Source organism: Leptosomus discolor, chromosome Z (genome assembly GCF_034619465.1).
Source record: "Leptosomus discolor isolate bLepDis1 chromosome Z, bLepDis1.hap2, whole genome shotgun sequence".
Lineage (NCBI taxonomy): Eukaryota > Metazoa > Chordata > Aves > Leptosomiformes > Leptosomidae > Leptosomus > Leptosomus discolor.
Window position 1 is genome coordinate 68,672,331 of NC_141419.1, and position 20,707 is coordinate 68,693,037.

General features: G+C 38.9%; 1 protein-coding gene across 3 annotated transcripts in view; it reads right to left on the reverse strand.

Moving 5' to 3' along the window:
• Positions 1-20,707, reverse strand: part of PIK3R1 (phosphoinositide-3-kinase regulatory subunit 1) — a 54,273-nt gene that overhangs the window by 12,044 nt on the left and 21,522 nt on the right. The window contains exons 2-6 of one of the 3 annotated variants that reach the window (XM_009955757.2): positions 16,157-16,249; positions 14,383-14,457; positions 10,689-10,820; positions 9,622-9,823; positions 9,350-9,429 (exon numbers count right to left, since the gene is read on the reverse strand). In XM_009955757.2, coding sequence (XP_009954059.1) covers positions 9,350-9,429; positions 9,622-9,823; positions 10,689-10,820; positions 14,383-14,457; positions 16,157-16,249 — 582 coding nt within the window. Of the gene's footprint in view, positions 1-448; positions 555-2,642; positions 2,667-9,349; positions 9,430-9,621; positions 9,824-10,688; positions 10,821-14,382; positions 14,458-16,156; positions 16,250-20,707 lie in introns of those variants that run through there. The other 2 variants (XM_009955761.2, XM_009955760.2) reach the window with 2 other exon arrangements.

A 20,707-nucleotide genomic window follows, 5' to 3' on the forward strand; every position in this document is an offset into this window, starting at 1 on the left:
GCTAGATTTTAAAATCAGTGTTTCACAAGACAATCCAAAACAATGATTTGCAATCACTGTTTCAGGAAATCAAAGTGTTACTATAGCATCTCCTTTTAGTCACAGTGTAGAACACAAATATAAAAAATAATGATAAAAGAAATACAAAATTTTTATTATGCAATAGCAGAACTAGAACCACATTCGACAGAATAAAATCAAAACAGAAACAGGTCAATCCAGCAAAAATGCAATTAAGTAAGCAGACAGGTATTTCTACAGGTTAAGATTCCGATTACAACAACCATGCACTAAACCACAATTTAATTCTAATTTATGAAAAAAAAGAAAAAGAAAAACTATTTGTATCAATGACAAAGTAAAGATATCATATCCACTACGAATTTTTCAGCAGCTATTGTAAAGATCAGAACGAATTAAGTCTTCCATAATAAGACTGCAGTTTTACCTGGTGGATCCATTTCTATGTAAAACATCAAGTCTGTGCCACAATTTATATCTGTCTTAGGATATTCTATATCCAGTTCTTCCATATTCCAAATAGTATTGTACATTTATATGAGTTTCACTGAGTAAGCTCAGATACAAGAAAAGAGTCAGGCTCTCTTTGTAATGGTGTCTTGGAATTCATTTTAAAACCTATAAGGGGCTGCACTGTAACCTATTACATCATAATCCTCAGCCAATCATGTCAAAATAATGTCACCAGACCACTCCTGTTTCATCATTTTGTTCTACATTAATCTTAAAGCAATTTCAGTTTCAGAAAGAATCTACACTTAGCAGGACTGCAATATAAACCTTGTATTACAAAAAAAAAGGAGCTAGTGGGCTCTCCTTGCCCGCATTCCCAGCTCGTTTTCCTGGCTTTGCAGCATGGTACAGTCCAATCCTGGCAGGATGACAAAAGGCTGACACGCTGCAGCACGTAGCTCTTACACACGCGCGCACACAACACACATGCACTCACACACAGGGCAGCTCCCTTTAGAAGTAGGTCGGTCACATCTCAATTGCATTTTCCTGCTTGGATGCCTGAAGTTTACCATTCAAAAAGCTTTACAAGGCTTCTGGACCTACTGTACATATTAAATATGCAGAAGGGAAAACAGCATGTGTATCCATTTGTGTGTGTGTGTGTCCATTACACACTCATTTTCACATACATACATACACAGACACACATATCTCCATATAATGAAATATGGATTATGTTTTTAAACTGTGTAGATTTCTGCTCTTTTAATGGACACACAGGTCTGATATACTTGATTTTATTATATAAAATGTGCTTACTGCAGAGATGTCTTCCCCCCCTTACCATTTTGTATTAAAATAGTATTCTAATTGATCTAGATTAACTCATTTTGAAATCTAAAAACCAAATAATGTAATCTTACATTTAGCAGACTTGCCTAAACCATGGAAGAAAGTGAAAACTGAGCAAGATCTTGAAAAGTGATTTAGCTGAATATAAAAAGCCAGTCTGTCAGGATACAACAAGATTGAGTCTGTCTTTTCACACTGTTTCTCTACCCTGTTCTCATTAAGATATTTATCAGGTTAATTGTTTTTAAAAGCAAAAGTCCCTTGTCAGTATCTCCTTCCTCACTTTATGTCATCAGTACCCTCCTACCATTTAGAAATATTCCTTCTTAACTGCCCCCCAATCACTGACTGTAACTCTCAGACCTCTTGGAAGAAACATGCACAGAAAAAACTATTAATTCCAGAGCTGAATGCTATGTAAAGCAAAATGAATGCTTTATACTTGCTATAATCTATGGGGGCAGAAAACCAGATACCAAAAATAACCACAACAAAGAGTAGCTGTAGCAACTATCTATGCCTACATCATATGAAATCCTGGTGTGGCTGAAATGTGCTCTATCTCACAAATACTCACTGAAAAAAATTAACACAATTTATATCCTTCCCAAATATTTCACACATACCTACCCCCCTCCCTGTGCCCCTCAGCAGCTTACCCCTTTTAGACAAGCATTAGCATACAAGAACATGTCTGGAGTACCAACAACTACAAAAAAATGCATGCTAGTTTGCTCTATATGTTAACAAGCTTAAATTCATTCTGAAGTAGACTCTCTCCCTTCCCTGTTTAGGTAGACATACTCCAAAGATTCCTTCCATTTCCAAAATGAAATAGGATACTTAAAATCATCCTAGACACAAGTCCAAACACTGAACTTGGAGGTTTAGCCCACCTGCTACCCAAACAGTTGAGTTGCCAAGGTAATTAAATTAAGTTACAAAGATTTCCTACAAATACTACATTGCTGCATTCAGGTCTCATGTAAGATCAGTAAGACTTTTTATTCCGTTGAATAAAGGGTTTCAGGAAAAAGTACTTCTCCAGGGTTTCACTGGTGGCTAAATTTTGGACTGACCACACTTGTATAATCAGGTTAGTGCTCAGTTCAGACTTGCCTAGCTTGCAGGCAAGAAAAGATAGGAGGTGGATAGCTGAATCCTCATTCCCTATATAACCTAGAGATGTACTGAGGTACTTGACTTTCATTCATGTATCTTAAGACCAGGAAAGCTCTACCTGGTAACAGTTATAGTACAACACTTCCACAAGGTGATGAAGAAAACACACACAGAAATTCAAAATCACTTACTTTGTAAATTATGCATCGCAAATGCTCACCCTTGTGATACAGCCTGAAAATACAATCCAATAACCTGAAAAAATTAACTGGTTTCCTCTCATAAAAATCTTGATTAAAAAAAACCCCAAAACCTCCTTTTACAAGGAAGCTTTTTGGAAGCAATGAAAAAAAGAAAAAATCTGAAAAAGAAATTGCTCTGTTTTCCAACCAATGTTCCATAAAAATCCCTAAAAGAGCTGTAACACGCAGTGAGAAAATCCAAGCCGCCTCTCTCTTCTTAACTGCTTAAAGCTCTGTGCTGTGCAGAAGGTATCCACTTACTCTAGTTCATCATTAAAAAGTGAACCTGTCTTTAGTACTGTGGAAAAAAAAAAAAAAAAGAAACCACCACCCTTGGTAGCTTGCACGTCTCTCTCAGATAAAGATCTCAGTTTCATGATTAACTTGGGCAGGTTCAAATATTTGCTGAGCCGGGGATTTCAGGTGGGGGAGGGGGAGACAGATTCAAAGTAAAAGTTGTCATCAGCTAACAAGTGGCCAATGCAGGGCTAACTTTCTCATTTTAGCTAAGTAAATGAGAAGACCATTGTGAGAGGCCTTAAAATAGTCTCTGTCACTGGCTGCTGAGTGCAGTTTTAAAGTCGAGAAAAGCACCACGAACAGCCAAATACAGGAAGTGGCTAACTAGCTTACTGCAGAAAAAAAACAGAATCAAAATCTTCCTTGAAAAGAGCTGCATCTCTCAGTGCAGCCCTCTGCAAACAAAATAGCCTGCTCTCAAGCACAGCATCACCTCCTACACACTCATGCTGGATCACAAATACAAGTGCTGCTTGAAGACCCTTAGCGTGATGCTGTGAGGTATTTTATCTATTTCCTATAAACTGAAAATAGTAGAAGAAACACCTGTCTGTATCCACGGGGTTTTCCAGTATGTCAGGACTGTTCACTTCTTGGGCAGGCAGGCAGGAAAAGGGACTGTACAGAGAGGGAGCAGTTTAGGTCACATATATTTTCGCTGCCTTAGTGACTGGGGGAGATCAGACTCACTAAAGGAACAGAGCAGCAACTGAACAGCCTGCTCCCCTTTGCCTACAGAGGTTAACTTCTTTGCCAGCTATACTTTTACAAGGAAAAAAATTAAAAGTGAAAGGAGAAGTAGACCACAAAATTCAACTGAGAGAAAGAAGAGAAGGTGATTAATATTTTTCCTCCCATTTGCTGGAAAGTGAGAGCTAGTAGCTGTGTTCCTTGAGATCTGCTTGTGCTCCTTACGGCAGTCAAACGGCACTGAAAAGTTTTCACCTACTGAATATTCCACCTACCAAAGCTCTCCGATGCCACAAAATACCACTTGTACTTAATAACAAAATCCCAAATATCTGCAGTACATTTTTGATGTTATACAGCTGATTGATTAGCTTCACCTGTAACAAACCCTGGCTTTTCTAGTTTTAGCTTTTGCGTACTTGAACAATTGTCAGTCCTATATATAATTTAAAACAGCACAGTCATAAAAGTACAGCCTACTTCAAATGGAGATAACGTATGTTTCTGAACTAATCCATCTTCTGACAGTAACTAGTATGTCTCCTTTTACTGTTAAAATTGCAGAACAGGTTGATAACAGTTCTTCGTTTACAAGGCCGCAATACAGAAGCATATTCTCAAAGGAGAAAAGACAACTGAAACCTGGTTCACTGAATTGTTCATCATTTTAAAAAGCACAGGTACCCACACAGAGATAAAAGAGAAGGCTTTGTTCCCAAGTCCAATTTTTTTTTTTTTTAATTCCACTGCCTTGTGCAAATATGAGTTCCTAATCATCCCGCGGAAGGGAACCAAGTCAAGCATCTTGCCAAAAAAAAAGAAAGATACTGGCATGCACACACCTGCATTTTCACACCATTGCCCTATTTTAACTTCTGTTTAATTTCAAAACCTTGAGTGGTGCTCATTGAATCTACAGATTTGTATTTGCAGAAAGTCAGCAGTGTACAGTTTTTTGCAGTCATACTCACAGTGTTCTTCTAACTATGAAGTATTTTTTTTCCTAAAAAATGATGTATGAAGAGGGAAGAGAATTGATCAGGATTGACAGGCTTGCATGTGTGTATTTCACATACTTACACACAAACACACACACACATATACATATATAAATCTGTAAAAAATTCTAATAATGTCCTACATGTTGTTTCAGTCTTACCAAATACTTCCAATTAGGTATTGAGAAACATAAAGCATAGACTACTGTCATAACCTAAACCAAGAATACAGCGTTCCTAAGTATGGTGATTAACAAAGTGTTTTGCTCTCTCTTAAATCAGGGATAAAGCCTGATTTTTATTAGCTTAGAAGGGGAGCCCTCTGCTGGGTGACACGTACAATGTCCCTCCCGCGCGGCATCAGCGCTGCCCGGGACAGACTGCCTTCTGCATGCTCCAGACCATGCTCGATGCTGCTGACAGTCCAGCCAAGCCCATGACACGATGCGGAAAAGTCCTGACGACGGACAGCTTTCCTAGATATTTGTAACTCCAAGACACTACCGACAAGACGGTGGGCTGAGCCTGACCTCCGCAGCAGTCCAGGGCAGCTTCGTGTCCAATTTCAAGAGGAACAGGATCAGCCTTTATGGCCCCCTGCTCTGGCTGTTATGCTACTATGCTTGCTCATTTTTTGTGTAGCTAAAAGCAAAGTGTCTTTATCTTGGCGATACTGCCAGGACTCTCACCCGATTCCCCAGCAAGTGAACAGTTACATGTAAGGCAGTCTCACTACCTCACTCATTCTTAGCTATGACCCTATGACTGGTAAAACCTACCTCTTCATGCTTAAAACCTCAGTATTTCATAGCTTGAGCCATTTTTTACTATGTTATTTAGACACTTGGGAAAGAGGAATAAACTGGGATAGACAGTCTAGATGAAGCAGCTCAGCTTGAATTAGTGCATAGGCCGTTAGAGGCTTCAATTCTCTGTGGGATGGCAGCTCCATTGTGCCACTGCAGCAGCTCTTTTGCTCCTCAACAGCCCGTCTGCCTGCAATGCCACCAGCTCTCCATGTCCTCTCACTCTCCCACCATGTCCCCCTTCCTCTTTACCTTCCTGTGAAAAGACACACCTTAATCTCACACACCCAAAGCTGCTCCATGGTCTCTAACACTCGCAACCATGAGAGGACTCCCATCTCCCTGAGTACCCCTGAAAATCACGTCCCAACTCTTCCATCACCCCACCTTCCTCTGTACAACCTGTCTTCCCAGCTACCAGCTCCAAAACAACCGCACTGCCCCAAGCAACCGCCCAGCCCCATGGACAGCTCTGTGACCTGTATCCAAGGCAGGCCTCCTCCAGACAGGAAAGCCAGGAGCCTTTACAATACTTGAAAATTATCTGAACACCCCCCCCCCCCCCCATCCAGTCTTCTATACCTACAAATACAGCCTGTTTTTCAGTATTTACCCCTAAAAGCACACACACCTTCGCACCTCTATGATGTGTGTGATTCCATGACACATAAGCAGCACTGTTTGCTATAATCTGTTGCAATTAAGGTATTTTCTGCTAAGACTACTGATTTGAGTAGCATAGAGACATGCACTTTGTTTCCGTAAAATCAGCATTACTCTTTAAATTAAAGCCTGTGTGGCTGTTCATCAAGTTGGGGTATTAAAACAGGATGCTAAATCACCTAGCTTGCCCACTAGTGCCATCTTTTGTCCCTCCTACTGATAAACTCGAAGAACAAGACAGGAATCAGAAAATGGATCTGGTTACTAATTATTCAAAACACCAACCATTTCTCCAATCTTACTTCTGCAACATTACTTTGCCTTCACCTGCTACACACATAGGCACAAGTATTTTAACTTGCGTATTTTAACTTCTGTGGAGGACTAGGCACTATTCTAATTCACAAACTAAAATGTATAATTTGTTGTTGAACACTGTGACAGAGAAAAAAAAATCAGTCCGAGAAAAAAAAAAACAGTCCAGAGTTGTTCTGTGACAAAAAAATAAAGTGATGGCCTAGGAGTCACTCCTGTTTTTGTGTTTTGTGCAAAGCATCACTCTAGCTGTAAGATGTCCAATTAAAGATGCCAAATTTAAGATACTAATTTAAAGATACATTAAGATAGAAGGTCCGATTGCATACTTTCTATTGCTTTGAGGTAAGAAGGATAATTAGTGGGTGATGCGATAAGAAAAAACCCCACAGTTGTGCAAAGATCTCCTCCCTATTGAGATCAGTTATCTCCAACACTACATTTAATGTATCTACATACTGCGTAAGATACCACTGAAACTCCTTGCACAGCTTGTTTTGATCCAGGCTTGAGAATAATAGAAAGAAAAAACAAAGGAGGAAGCTATCACTCCAGCCTGTGAAAAAGAGAAGAAACCTGGCACCATTGGCTTCCCTGTTATCACTTAGTTGTCATTACATTGTTTTCAACAAGTAAGATTCTTTCTGCTTAAAACCTCTTAACTTCTACACTTTTAAAAGCCTATTATAGATTGTCATTTTCAGAACACTTATATGACAAATTAAGTTATATTTTCCAGGAATCTTCTTATTATTACAATGTCTCTAAACAAATTTTATGGAAACTCAAGCCACTACAAGCAATAATCTTGAAGATGGTAATTCCAAAAAATACATCTTATAGTCTTCTATGAGATCTGTAAACACAGAGCACTTAAGATGATCAGGTCTCTGAATGATTTTGGTGTGGAAAACAGACTCGTGTCCTAATCTTGTCAACTTACATAACATTCTATTATGACTCAACTTTTGAAAGTGATTCAAGTGCTTTACAGGCCTAAGAGCGGAGGTTAGATAACCATAGACAACAAAGATTGAAAATTTGTACCTGAGGTTTTTTTCAGCGTATTAATAGATGTGCAAATGTTTTACTAAAAAAAAAAACCATTCCACTGCCCAGGATAGACTTTGAAATGCATAGGGAAGGAGTTCTGGTTTTGTAACAGATCATATGAAAAACCCCAGGAGGACCCTCAAAATGAACTACTGCAACACAAAATACTAACTAATGCAGACGCTATATTAAAAACAAGCAGATATTAAATTATAATTACTAACATAGTGTCAAACCCTACAAATCTGACGGGTACAGCCACATTTCTTGAAGCGCTCTAATGATACTCTCAAGATGACTAGACACCTTGTCCTCATTAGTAGTTCTAACATCAACGCCTTTCATTTCTATACTTCCCTCACATGAAGCAACTCAGGACAATACGCAACCAAATGATCTCTTAAGTGCAACTTAAGAAACTCGTACCGTTGACCCTACCTTGATCTCTCAATCAGTGCCTCTAACCATATAAATTTATATACTCTAAAGTATTTGCAAACCTATCATTTAAAAAATGCTGTTAGCAAACTCTTGAGAATATTATAGGATTCAGTAATGTATTTTGCTTTTTAAGGCTTATAACAGGTGGGAAAGAAAATAATTCTTTAACAATTATCAGTTATTTGCTGATTCTTGGTAAAACAGAACAAATAGTCATAAAAAGTTTGGACTCTCCTAGTTGTTATGAAGCATTAGAAGAAAAATACACAGTGGTTCTGGAAATGCCTGCTTACCTATTTTGACAAAATGAACAAAACCAAGTTGGTATAAACCTGCTGAAAATAGATGCACACTAAATGTTAGGGAAAGGTTCCTAATTAATATTGCTGGCAAGGTTGGAAAAGCCTTCCAATCTGAGCAGTAGGAACAAAAATCAGCCAGTTTAAATTCATCTTCATTAGTTGACAAAGGGGATTATACAACATGCCTACCTGAAATATGAGAAACAAGGCATTTTTCTGCTGCTGTGTTCTAGCTCTTCAAATCTTAAGCAGCCCTATAAATCCTACTTGCATGAACTTTACCTTGTACTTTGAATAGAGAGGAGGGAAAGCTACAGCCTGCCCAATGTTCTGTTCACCTTATCCTTTGTTCGGATATTCTCTGTTAATAAGCTGTAAAAGGAATTACTTTAAGCCAACATCTAAAGTCCCCCTGCGTTAATAATTTCCTTTGCACATGGTTAGCAATGCTGCCTTGCCCCTACCAAATATTTGATTTAAAACAGGATTTTTGCATAAATTAGAGGTGTGTTTTACTGTTTGTTGACTAAATTAGATGCTAACTCACAGAATTAATGCAAGTCTAACTTTCCTGAATGGGGTTTTATTATTTTCTGCATTGTTTATTGATATTGATAAATAAATATTTTGAGTCTCTGGACTAAAAAATACATATATAAATAAAGGGGGAAATCCTACTTTCTTCCAATGATCTCTATGGGGTATTATCCTTCTAAGAAAATTTGCCTGGGAGTATAGTGAAAGTTAAATAAAACCTCCAGAATTTACACAGACACACCCCCACGCTGTATGACATGCATTCTATTGGTTTACAGGTCTTAAAAACTTACAAATTCCTATTCACTGTTTACTGAACACAAAATGAAAGTCCTAAGGCTGTACAAACTATGGGTATTTTACTGAAAAAGAGAATTTCGTATTAAAAAATGTACACCACCATAGAATGTATGAACAACTTCTTTGTTTTGTCGTTATGTACTTTTGCATTAAGTTGGACTGAAAAAGAACGAGCATTTACTGTCCTTAACTTGAATTTTAACATTTAAGAAAACAACGGTATAACTTCTTAAATTAAAAATAGTTTTTACCTGGTACAGGCTGTCTCTCATTCAATTCACTTGCGATTAAAACCTCTAGGATTTTTATGTGGTGTTCAGTATTATCAGAGCTGCAAGAGATGGATTAGGCAGTAAGAACTAGGAAAAACGCAAGTTTACCTTAGAATTACTCAATAACCATTGGAAAAATTTACAACAATGCCTTCCACATTAGAAGTAAAAAAATTAATTAATTAAACTTACTTTTTTATATAACTAACCCATATTTACAGTACAGAATATAATAAAGATGACCCGCCTACCTTGCTATCTGGAATTTGAAAAGCAGAGGGCTGAAAATTTCAGCCAGAGACCTTGCATTCAAGAGATTTTTGCTGGAGGCTTGACAAACTCTGAGGAAATGTTTGAGCAAATACTGGAGTGTGAGCCAGTACTGGGGAGGTATATTTGGAGATCTGATGAGTTTCTTCAGCAACTGAGCATATTCCTCTGAGCTCTGCACTTCTGCAAGCAAACAGATAAAAGGCTCTTGATATTAGCACAGGAAAATTCAACAAGTAAAATGAAACTATATATGACTCCTTTGGAAGCATCTATTTTACAGAAAAAAAAAAGATAATTCTGTCGTTCTGTGCTGTTAAGACTTCTTTCTTCTTTTGAAAAAAGTGAAATGCTCAGGGAAGAGTAAAGAACAAGTATCTAAAAGTCAAATGGAAACAGATATGCATTTTGGTAAAAACCACAATGTGTTCAGAGTGTACTGGTAGAAGTCTGTCTTGTGTTTAGCGTCACACATGATTGGGTAATTCTGAGATGCACCAGATAAGTTTCACAGGTGCTGTTCTGACTTTGAAGGTTACCAGTAACAATATCCTGTCCTGAGATGTGTAACAGAATACTTGGCCCACATGGTGAAAGTCTATAAGCTGTACTTGTTTGAAATGACCACTGTAAATGATGAATCTCACATGCATCTATTTCCTACTTCATAATCTGCAACTCCCAATGTACTGCAGAACACCATGACCTCTGATAAATTTACTTTGTCAGCAGTGATAAAAAGTTAAAAATTAGCTTTCTGCATACAGATAAGTCCTTGATTTTTCCCCCTCATTTTTCTATAGTCATTCTACTTACTAAAATGAAGATAACTGTGTTATCCCTTACATTTTTCATTATGTTTACTCAAATAATGCACATCTAGATCTGAATTGAAACAGCTTTCCTAAAAAGTGGTGAAGGTAAATGCTTTCTGAGATGCTGCCGGGTTGTGAAGAATCTTCCCTGTTCTGTGGATGACAGCTGGACCGGCGGAACCCTAATAAAATCTTTTTAGTCTGACATTTGAGAAATAGTGTCACAATCATACCTTGAGATACAGAAATCATGTCACTGTAAACAGCTGCTGGAATGATGGGATTTGGCAGGTCCAGGAGATACCTCTTGAGAGCATCTGATAAAGTGTGCACATCGAATATCTCTAAATCCAATGAAGAAGCATCTAAAGTGAAAAAACAAAATACTTTTCAGACATTAAAAACCGGAAAAAATATACAGGCTCGTATTAGGGCTTTATACCAAGCCAAAACTGCTAACTTATATCTGCTTTATGGGGAACAACTCGTAAGAAAGAGTGTAAGACACCAAGAAACATCTTTGAGATGAAGAACATACAGTGCTCAACACCATGCCCAGGCCTTTGGCAACCGATGAACCAAATGGGTTGCACAGCTCCATAGGGCTCTCTGTCATATACAGTGCAGGGCTGAACTGAGAATAATGGTAGTGACTTGCTGCATGTTGGCAATATTATGGAACATCAGAATATTTTTAACAGCTGTTTTACCTGTAAATACTTTGTGTATGAAGTAAGTGTTAATCAAGGGTTTGGGCAAATGCAGCTTCTCTACTGGTAGCTATTTCTATTATGTCTGGAAGTTTGATTAACAACTTCAGGGTCCAAGTCTGTAAATACTTATGTGGTTAAGTTGAAACAAATATACACGTGCAGAACTGGGTGTTTGGTGGGGTTTTTTTGCAACACTACAGGCATGGGGATGAGTGGCTGGAAAGCTGCCTGGCGGAAAAGGACCTGGGGGTGCTGGTCGACATGAGCTGGCTGAAGATGAGCCGGCTGAAGATGAGCCGTCAGTGTGCCCAGGCGGCCAAGGCGGCCAACAGCATCCTGGCCTGTATCAGCAATAGTGTGGCCAGCAGGAGCAGGGAGGTGATCTTGCCCCTGTACTGGGCACTGGTGAGGCCGCACCTTGAATGCTGTGTGCGCTTTTGGGCCCCTCACTACAAGAAGGACATGGAGGTGCTGGAGTGTGTCCAGAGAAGGGCAATGAAGCTGGTGAAGGGTCTGGAGAACAGGTCTGATGAGGAGCGGCTGAGGGAACTGGGGCTGTTTAGCTTGGAGAAGAGGAGGCTGAGGGGAGACCTTATCGCTCTCTACAACTACCTGAAAGGAGGTTGTAGCCAAGTGGGGTTTGGTCTCTTGTCCCAAGTAACAAGTGATAGGACTAGAGGAAATGGCCTCAAGTTGTGCCAGGGGAGGTTTAGATTGGACACATAAGGAAAAATTACTGAAAGAGCGGTCAAACATTAGAACAGGCTGCCCAGGGAGACAGTAGAGTCACCATCCCCAGAGATGTTCAAGAAAAGGGTAGATGTGGCACTTTGGGACATGGTTTAGTGGGCATGAGGGTGTTGGGTTGATGGTTGGACTTGATGATCTTAAGACCTTTTTTTCCCAACCTTAATGATTCTATGATTCTATGATTTATGCAGCTGTTAGGATTTATCTTGTAAAACCTGATATCCTTCCAGGATAGTTACGACTCGGGCTAAGGTTTGAGAGTGTCACATAAAGGACTACTTGTTAGTGTTGGAGCAAGGAATATCAGCAGCAAAAATAAAAATAGGAAAATACAGAAATGCTTACTTAGTGTAAGCAGGAGTAGGTTTAATCTTAAAACATGAAACTCTGGTGCAGTAAAGTCCTAAATATTCACAGAAAGATCCACATTTGGTACAAGGACTTGGAGGTATTAATGCTGAGCAACTTTCTAGGCTAGCCAAGTCCCCTGTAAAGTAACTGCTGAACCTATTTGGCCAGTTTAAACCAAATTCAACAGGGAGGCAGAGGAATCAGGTATGCGGTGTGTCTACACGTACTGTGAAAAAAGGCAGCCACAAGGGGGTACTGAGAAACTTAGTGCTCCTCCACCACCTGTTTTACCCAAAGAACAGCCTACAGTATGAGCTCAATTCTTATCAGACATCAAAGAATTTGCATGAGGAAAAAAATGATAAAAAGCTTGCAGTGTGGATATGAATTCTACAAGAGTGATTATGTGTCAGAGAATCCAACCACAAGTTCAGAAGAAATAGTTTTCACTAGTTTTGTTGCTCACGGGATGTTTTTTATTTCAGAGGTCAGGTTAAATCCTGGTTCTTTCAGCGTTGAACAATTCTCTGAAGTATATCCTGAATTATTATAATGAATAAGTGAGTAAGAATAAACTTGTGGTACTCTGCAACTCTTTGGGTGTAATGTCATAAACAGACCTGAACTCTTCCACCTGCTGGCCAGTCCAGATGTAAGTCAGCTTCAATTTTGGAGCTAGATAGCACTGTGTTGAAGCTAACAGTTACCCAGTTAATATGGAGAGCAGTTTAACTATAAGCAGAACAGCACACTAATGTAGTTCACAACTTTGAGACCAAAGCCAACTTTGCCTTCTGAATTAGCACTCTGCTAATTCAAAGTGAGTAGGTAGAGGACATGTGATATGTCTGTATCCACATATCTGGTCACTCACTGCACTGGCTCAGTCCTGGAAGATTCTGATCCTGTCTTAAAAAGAACTCAGAAAGATGCACTGTTACTAAAGTCCTGTTTGCTTTTCTCAAAACTAATTACATTTTAAGCAAGACGACATGTAAACCACATGTTCAGGAGACAGATAAACCTTTCATAAAAGTACACCTCAGTTTAGAAATTTAAGAAGGCATTCAGATAAATTAAGAGATACATTCTCTTTGGTGCCATATAAAATCTGTATTTATGCGGACTGAAAAATAGAATTACAGTATTAAAAATATGGCTTAGGCTGTTAGCACCACATGCATATCTCCTCTCCTCGCTTACACTCATATACTTCTTCACTCACATCACAATCAGCAAAGGACAGGATGCTCTTTTGATTCGAAGGAACAGACAACACATAGTACCATCTCTTGTTCGTTTTGTTAATTACTACAAATGAAGAAAGCTAATTCACAGCTTGAATTTGCTTCCTTTGTTCGTTTGGCAACATGACATGTAACTGGTTTCATTTTCTAGCCCTTGTATTTTTGTGCTCTTTTATGCAAGTGGAAGCTCACACCCACACTGCACACCAGCTTGCAAAGGCGTGGTCACACACTCCTACAATAGCTTCTGATCTCTCATACTGCAACTGTATATTCTGGCCTGAAGAGAAATAAAGAGTACCAAAAAGAGAAGGAAATATATTTCAGGAAACTTGAACAGGTATGTGGTATTAGTGGTGTAGCTGCATTTTACCATCTGAAACCTGAGAACCCCGTCTACTGCAGCAACATTAATTCAATTCTCTCCCTTCCAGTTTCACCTCTGTAGCAAGCAGGAAATGTGCAGCTATTGCCTCCCCAACTACTAGACCAAAAAAAAGGCACACAGAGAACTGTATGTAAACAAATAGCCATTTGTTTACAAAATAATAACCTGCACTCTTACAGGAATAGTGTATCTTTATCTTGCTTCTGAACAAAACACTTTGTTTTTCTCTGTAGAGCTAGATTGTCAGTCCTTCAACAAGCAAGTGATCAAGAAACAATTAAAATAATTATTCTTGGAAAAAACCACACAGTGGAGCCATGAATAAAAGACAACCTGTAAAAGTCATATTAAGCGTAAAAGTTAGAAACCTTTTTTACTTTGTCTTTTTAATATACAAGTTGAGGAGGCGAGCAAAGAAAAGAGGAGCAGTCTGATCACAAATTCTGCCTAGTGCTTTAAGGGAGAGAATTTTACCTACCACATTCAAGAATTTGTCTTAATTCTGCTGAGCTGCTTGAGCCTTGTGTTCCATACAAAGTTGAGCACTCCAGACCTTCAAAACAAAATCAATGTGATAAATTAGTATTCCAGTGACTGTTGGCATGACACACATGCTTCTGTTTTCTTCAAATAAGTACTTACAGGATAAATTAGCAAAATTTTCCCACCACCATCCACCCACCACACTGTAGAGTGTGATTGCTTTTTAAGGCTGTAAGACACCTGTTTGCACAGGCAAACTGCTGTGTCTGCAGAAAGAGCTGGCCAAGGAAGATCAGAGATGCCAGCAGTCCCAGGTATTCTGTACAACTCTACATGGGCTGACTGTAGAAGGCCAGGACTAGGAACCAATTCACATACACCAGGAAAGAAAACAGCTTGCAGGAGTAACATTGGAAACAGATCTTCCTTTACACTCTACATACCAGCTGGAACCACCACATCTTGCAGGTGGATAAGAATTGAGCAACCTGAGTCAGACCACCCCCCACAGGAATGCGACAGAGACATGACAAAAGTTCTGAGACATCCTAATTAGCTTTAAAGATTTAACTGAGATTTCTAAGTTACAAGCGTGCCTAACCTTTGGCACTCTATTCAGACAATAGACAGCCACTTCTATAAGCCAGGTAACCCTTAGGTCACCTTTGACTTTGGGGTATGTAGGGCGACTGTCACATCGCTGGTGTGACAGGAAATGTCTGTATATATCACACAATATGTCTGATAAACCTCGTGAATAAAAGACACCAATAAAGTGTTTTCACGTGAAAGATATTGTTTACAACCTACCTACTTCAGTGAAAATAGAGAACACACAAGGAAAGAGACCATACCCAGGGATGCAGAGCACTGACAATTTAATAGCATCAGTGGCATTTCCTAGACGCACTAGTTGCTTCTGCAAACTATTGCTAAATACTGGCCCTTCTCATTGATATTAGCAAGCTCCTACTCATTCAGGAAAGGCTTATGCTCTCTTAAGTGTCAGAGCGCTATGTGAGAACCTATGTCCCCAAGGACAGCAGTCTGAATATGATCAGAATATCACTTTTCCTCTTGTTCCCTGGCTGTAAGGCCACTCAACGAACAGGACCCACTGAGCTGCTCCTTATCTCACCAGGACTATAAAGGTGACATCAGAGGAGGAGCCAGGAGGAGAGGTACAGGGTAAAAGAGGCAAAACATAGTAGAAGAAAGGGAAAGCCTTAACAGAATGGAGAGGCATCAACACAGGAAAGCAGAAGAGCAAAAAACCATAAAAATCAGACTGGCTAGCTCAGCATACACCAGCAATAAAGAATTGGCTCCTGAAGCATAAAACCAGTTCTTGTAAATTTTTCTTTTTTTCTTTTTTTTTTTTTTTTTTTTTTTTTCCCGTGCTTTGGGGCAAAACGTTACTTGTTTGGCTGTGTATCCAATTCAATGTTGTGATGAGGTTTCCATAACCAACTTAAGGTGCTTATTAGTTACCAAAAAACAAAGCAATCCAAATCCTTCTCCCTTACCTTTCAATAATACTTCTTATTAAATGTCATTTGAGGTAAACTTTGGTTTTGTTCCTACAGTCTACATAGCCTCTACTGAGCAGAAATGAATGCCAGAAACCTTAAATAAGATTATTTCATATCTGTTAAGTAATGTGATGAATTAGCATCTCTAGAAAGGAGAGATGCCAGCTCTGGATTGGATTCTGCAGTCTTGTCTCACATAAGTAACAAAAAACCTTGGTAGCTCATTCTTCAACCTACCTTTCTTTTCAATTGTCTCCACTATCTTGATAAGAATCGGTGGAGCAACATCAGGAGGTGCAAACTGCTCCGTAAGATCTGGAAGTGAAAAAGCTGTAAAAGAAAATGAAGAAAAACAAGCCAAGCTACAGGCGAATGCAATTTCTGTTTATGACACATAATGCAACCAGTTAATATTTAAGAACAGAACAAACATCTCACTTGTCAGGCCTAAACGAGAACACAAATGATCAGAAAGCTGAATAAAAATTGCATTTTTATAGCATTTCCTTTTAAGGATCTCAGTCAGTTCTACAATCACTCTCCATATTTCCTAGGAAAAGAAAATACGATAAAAGTCTGCAGTCTGTGGAAGGGCAGAAATAAAATGTAAGGAAGGAAAGAAAAAATTTTTGATCTGAAACATTTACATCAAATATGCACCAGATGAGGGAGCTAAACACATCCCCATCTGGGAGCTGCTGACGCCCTGGGTAAAACGGACTTTCAAAGGCCTGAAATAGCAGTAGAAACAAGTATTTCACACTCATGCGAAGTTCAGTAACTTCTGCTTGCTTTCATTTTCAAGCGTAATACCACCAACAGTATAGTTTTCTTGAAGCAAGAATTTTCTTTTCTACAACAACTGGTTAAGAATAAATAGCAGTATAATCAGAGAGGGACATTTCGCAGATTCAAACAAACCTGCAGACAGATTTTATACAAAGTCAGTTTTCACACAATCCAGTTCCTTCACGGTGAGAACATACTGTATAAAGGAATGTTCTGGCTCTGTGATGTGAGGATGATCGATCTCTAAACGCACTACTTTTGCCAAAATAGTAATTCAAAAGTTTTAGAGCAGTCCTGTTTAACTCTTGGAAAGCTAGAACTTTTACACAAAGATATTATTAAACTACTGCCAGAAACATCTGGCATAGTTTGATGGATTATGACTGATAAACAAAGCTTAATCACTGAAGTAAAAGTTGCTAGCTGCCTAAGCAATGGTGATCTCTGCCCAATTAAACTCACCACAGACAAACAGAGAGCAATTGTTAAACACACATGTACATATATGACTGCATGTGTATGTACATGCACTCACCGTATTTCTAGAAGACTGAAACTTAACAAAATTACGAGGATAACTAAGTAAAAGGAGAAAAAGAAAAAAACAAAACAAAACAGCAAAATATTAACAGAGTTTTTAATTAAAAACTTTGAGACAGCCCCAAAATTAAATATACCACAACTGAGAAAGAGAAAGCAGAAAATTTTCCCTGGGAATTTGCCCTATTTTGAAAGAAACAATTATGCAACTTTCTAAAAATGCAAACAATTTTAAAGAGGTAAGACAGCAAGGAAGGTACAGAAGAAATCTGGAACTGCAGAAAACTGAGACATGAAAGACAATAAATAATAATTATTTACGAGCTAGTAATGGAAGTGGAGCATACTGGGACACTGAGACATGTCCCTTGCAAAAAGAAGCAGAATGGTGGTACAATAATGATGGAATACTTCCCAGTCCATTCATAACTGAGAAGGACATTAGGAAAACATCTGTTAGTCATAACAGTTTAACTTAGGAGGCCCAGAAAATGAGCATTCTGGAGTCCCAAAAGGGTTGCCTAACCAGATCTCTGGCCTGCTGATGTTACTTTTTAATGACTTGTGGAAAATCAGAGCAATTCCTGGGGATGAAGAGTTCTAATGCCTGACCTGCACTCTGAAAGGACAAGTAAGATGACTACATGTGACTTACATTATCAGTCCCAGGCAAAATAAAAGAAAACTTGACACTAGACTTACATGATAAAGCAACAAAAGACAGCACTGTAACTAAGGATTGTCTGCATAATTTTTAGAGGGTAAGTTCTGATAAAACCACACTACTTCCCTTCCTTGGTGGCACCTTAGTTAACTGAAAAATGCAAATCAGCAGACATAATAAACACTAAGTTTTCTCAGATAGCTGACTTAGTAGAATACTGCGAATATAAGTTAAATTCAAAGAAAGCACATATTATATAGGTGTAGCTGACAAGGAGATCTCAAAGTATAGTTATTAGTGCAGAACAGGCTACACAGGGAAGCAATGGACCTTTCTTCTCTCTAGATCTTCAAACCTCTTTCAGGTTCCATCAGATTCCATCCATTTTAGCTTTATCTGCTTTATCAAACACAAGTTGGGCTCAAATTGAACATGCTGCACTCCAAGCAGCCTCCACTGAGGCATGCTGAAACACAGACCATTTGAGGAACTGAAGCCATGTTATAACATTTACACCAAAGACAGCCCAATTTGGGAACAGTGCCCTTCGATTTCAAAATTGTAAGAGGAAACCGCAGAGATTAAACTGAAGAAAACTACACCTAATTTTGGAAAAAAACAATTTGACTCCCAGAGTTATCCTTAAAGAAGTCCTGATTCTAGATTAAGTGTTCCAGAAGAAAACTCAGCATGCATATTAAGATCTACAGAGGAGAAGAAAAACTTTAGATAGGTCAGTTCTAGTAAAAGAGAAGTGAATAAAAGCTCACATGCAACCTGCACTTAGTACCTGATTTTGAAAATATCTTTGGCTTTGAAGCACGCTGAAGCACAGCACAAAGGTTTGGTGAACGAAGTCCACTCTTAAGAATCTGAGCAACTTTGCAGATCCCTTTGCAACAGTCCAGTACCAGTTTTTCACTTAAAGCAATCATTTTTTTCCCCGAATTCCTGGTTTTTATTTTTTTTAAACTCCAGAGTCTCCAAATTATTAAGGTTCTGAAAAGTTGTCATACAGTTTTCACGTCTTCTTTCTAGTCACAAGTCTGCTAGTGGGTCTCCAGATAGTAAAGAAGCTTCTGATGACACATGATAAAAGCTGGATTTTCCACTAGCTCTATTTTTACCTTGCCACAGTAGAACCAATGAGATGAACCACAACCCAGGGTTCGCTCCAATCTGCGAACTCTTCCCTCTCTCTGATACAGACAGGCCTGAACAGCTCTAAGGCAATGGCAACATATGGGAGATGAGAGCATACCTTATGTTCAAGGGTTGCCAACGCAGCTACAAAGTGCAAGATGAAACCAGCAGGCAGCTGCACCTTTTGGAAGGGTTCTCAGTAAAAGAGATACTTTAGAGTTAGTACCTGGCAATGACAAGTGGAAATTTAAAGATGGAATTTGGCTTCAGACACTTCTGAGCCAAATCATTACTGCTAGGAAAAGAATGAAAATGAACATAAAAAAGAATAATATAACTTAAAATGTAACAATACACACCATGGAAAGTAGTTTAATTTCTAAATATTTTACAGGAACTATACACTAACATTACTTGATTTAGCTTTGAGTCAAGATTACTCCATGCACGTTCTTTCTTCAGAAATGGCATTTAAGATTGTGCATACATATTGCATTCAATGACAACACATCTCTACATGAAGGCCTCATGTTTGAGAGCCAAGGTCTTAAGATGATCATAATTGGCTTATGTGCATGCAGGTATACTCTTTATGCATGCAACTGTATCCACTAACACAGTGAGTTATGCATTCATAGATTTACACATATCCTTGTTTGAAAGTCATAGAGTATGTCCAAATGTGAATGGTTTGACCAGCACTGAAATTAACTATAATAAACATAAGCATATTAATTAATGCAGAAAGAGAAATGCAAAGGTAAGGGTCATTGTCAGGCAAGTTGTGATAATGCCTCCAACAAGACTGGCCAGCCAACTAAAGAAACAATGGCTGATAGAGCATGTAAAACTTTTGCCAGTGGCACCACCAGTAGCACAATGCATGACAAGTTGTGGAAAGTGGAGGGTTTTCCACAAAGTTCAACACTCATGCTTGCTATTGAAAATTCTGGGAAATGTGGGAGCTTGCTTTCCTCATAGATCTTGATAAAATAACCAAAATGCTGCTATTTTAGCAGTTACATACTCTACTTGGTATGGGAAATGGAATTCAAAAAAGTTCCACTATTTCAAGCCACCTTCCTTGAAACAGAATCTGAATTCCAATAAGGACCCATAATGGCTGAATTTCATCGCTTGTCAGTATATGTCAAACTCAAGTGAAGACACATGGAAAACGATGGCAGTCTGCATTCCTCCACAGCCATTAAGGCAATGGTATAAATTGAGGTGGTCCCATGTACTCCTGTGTTCTGACTGCTAGTGACCCCCAGACCAGAGAGAGGAGTGCTTCAGAGAACACACCAAAAGCCATGCCTGCAAAAACATGAGTTCAGATCCTGTAATACTGCAAAGCACCAGAAGATGCCTCTGCACGTGTGACGGCATGGCTCAAGGCTTCTCACAGCCCTGCAGTGGCAGCTGGTCCAGATGCAGAGCCTCAGCCATCGCAGGCCCCTCAGCACCTGCCTTCATCAGCCAGGGAAGAAAGACCACACGAGCCTCACAACCCATCAGAGAGGGAAATCACTCTTGCTGACACAAAACTCCTAACTTTTAGTGAGAGGGCATTTCATGGTCCATTACACGTTTCTTTGTCGTCTTAAGAAACAGTAATTCCTCCAGAAACTTTCAGTAGAACAGTATGAAAG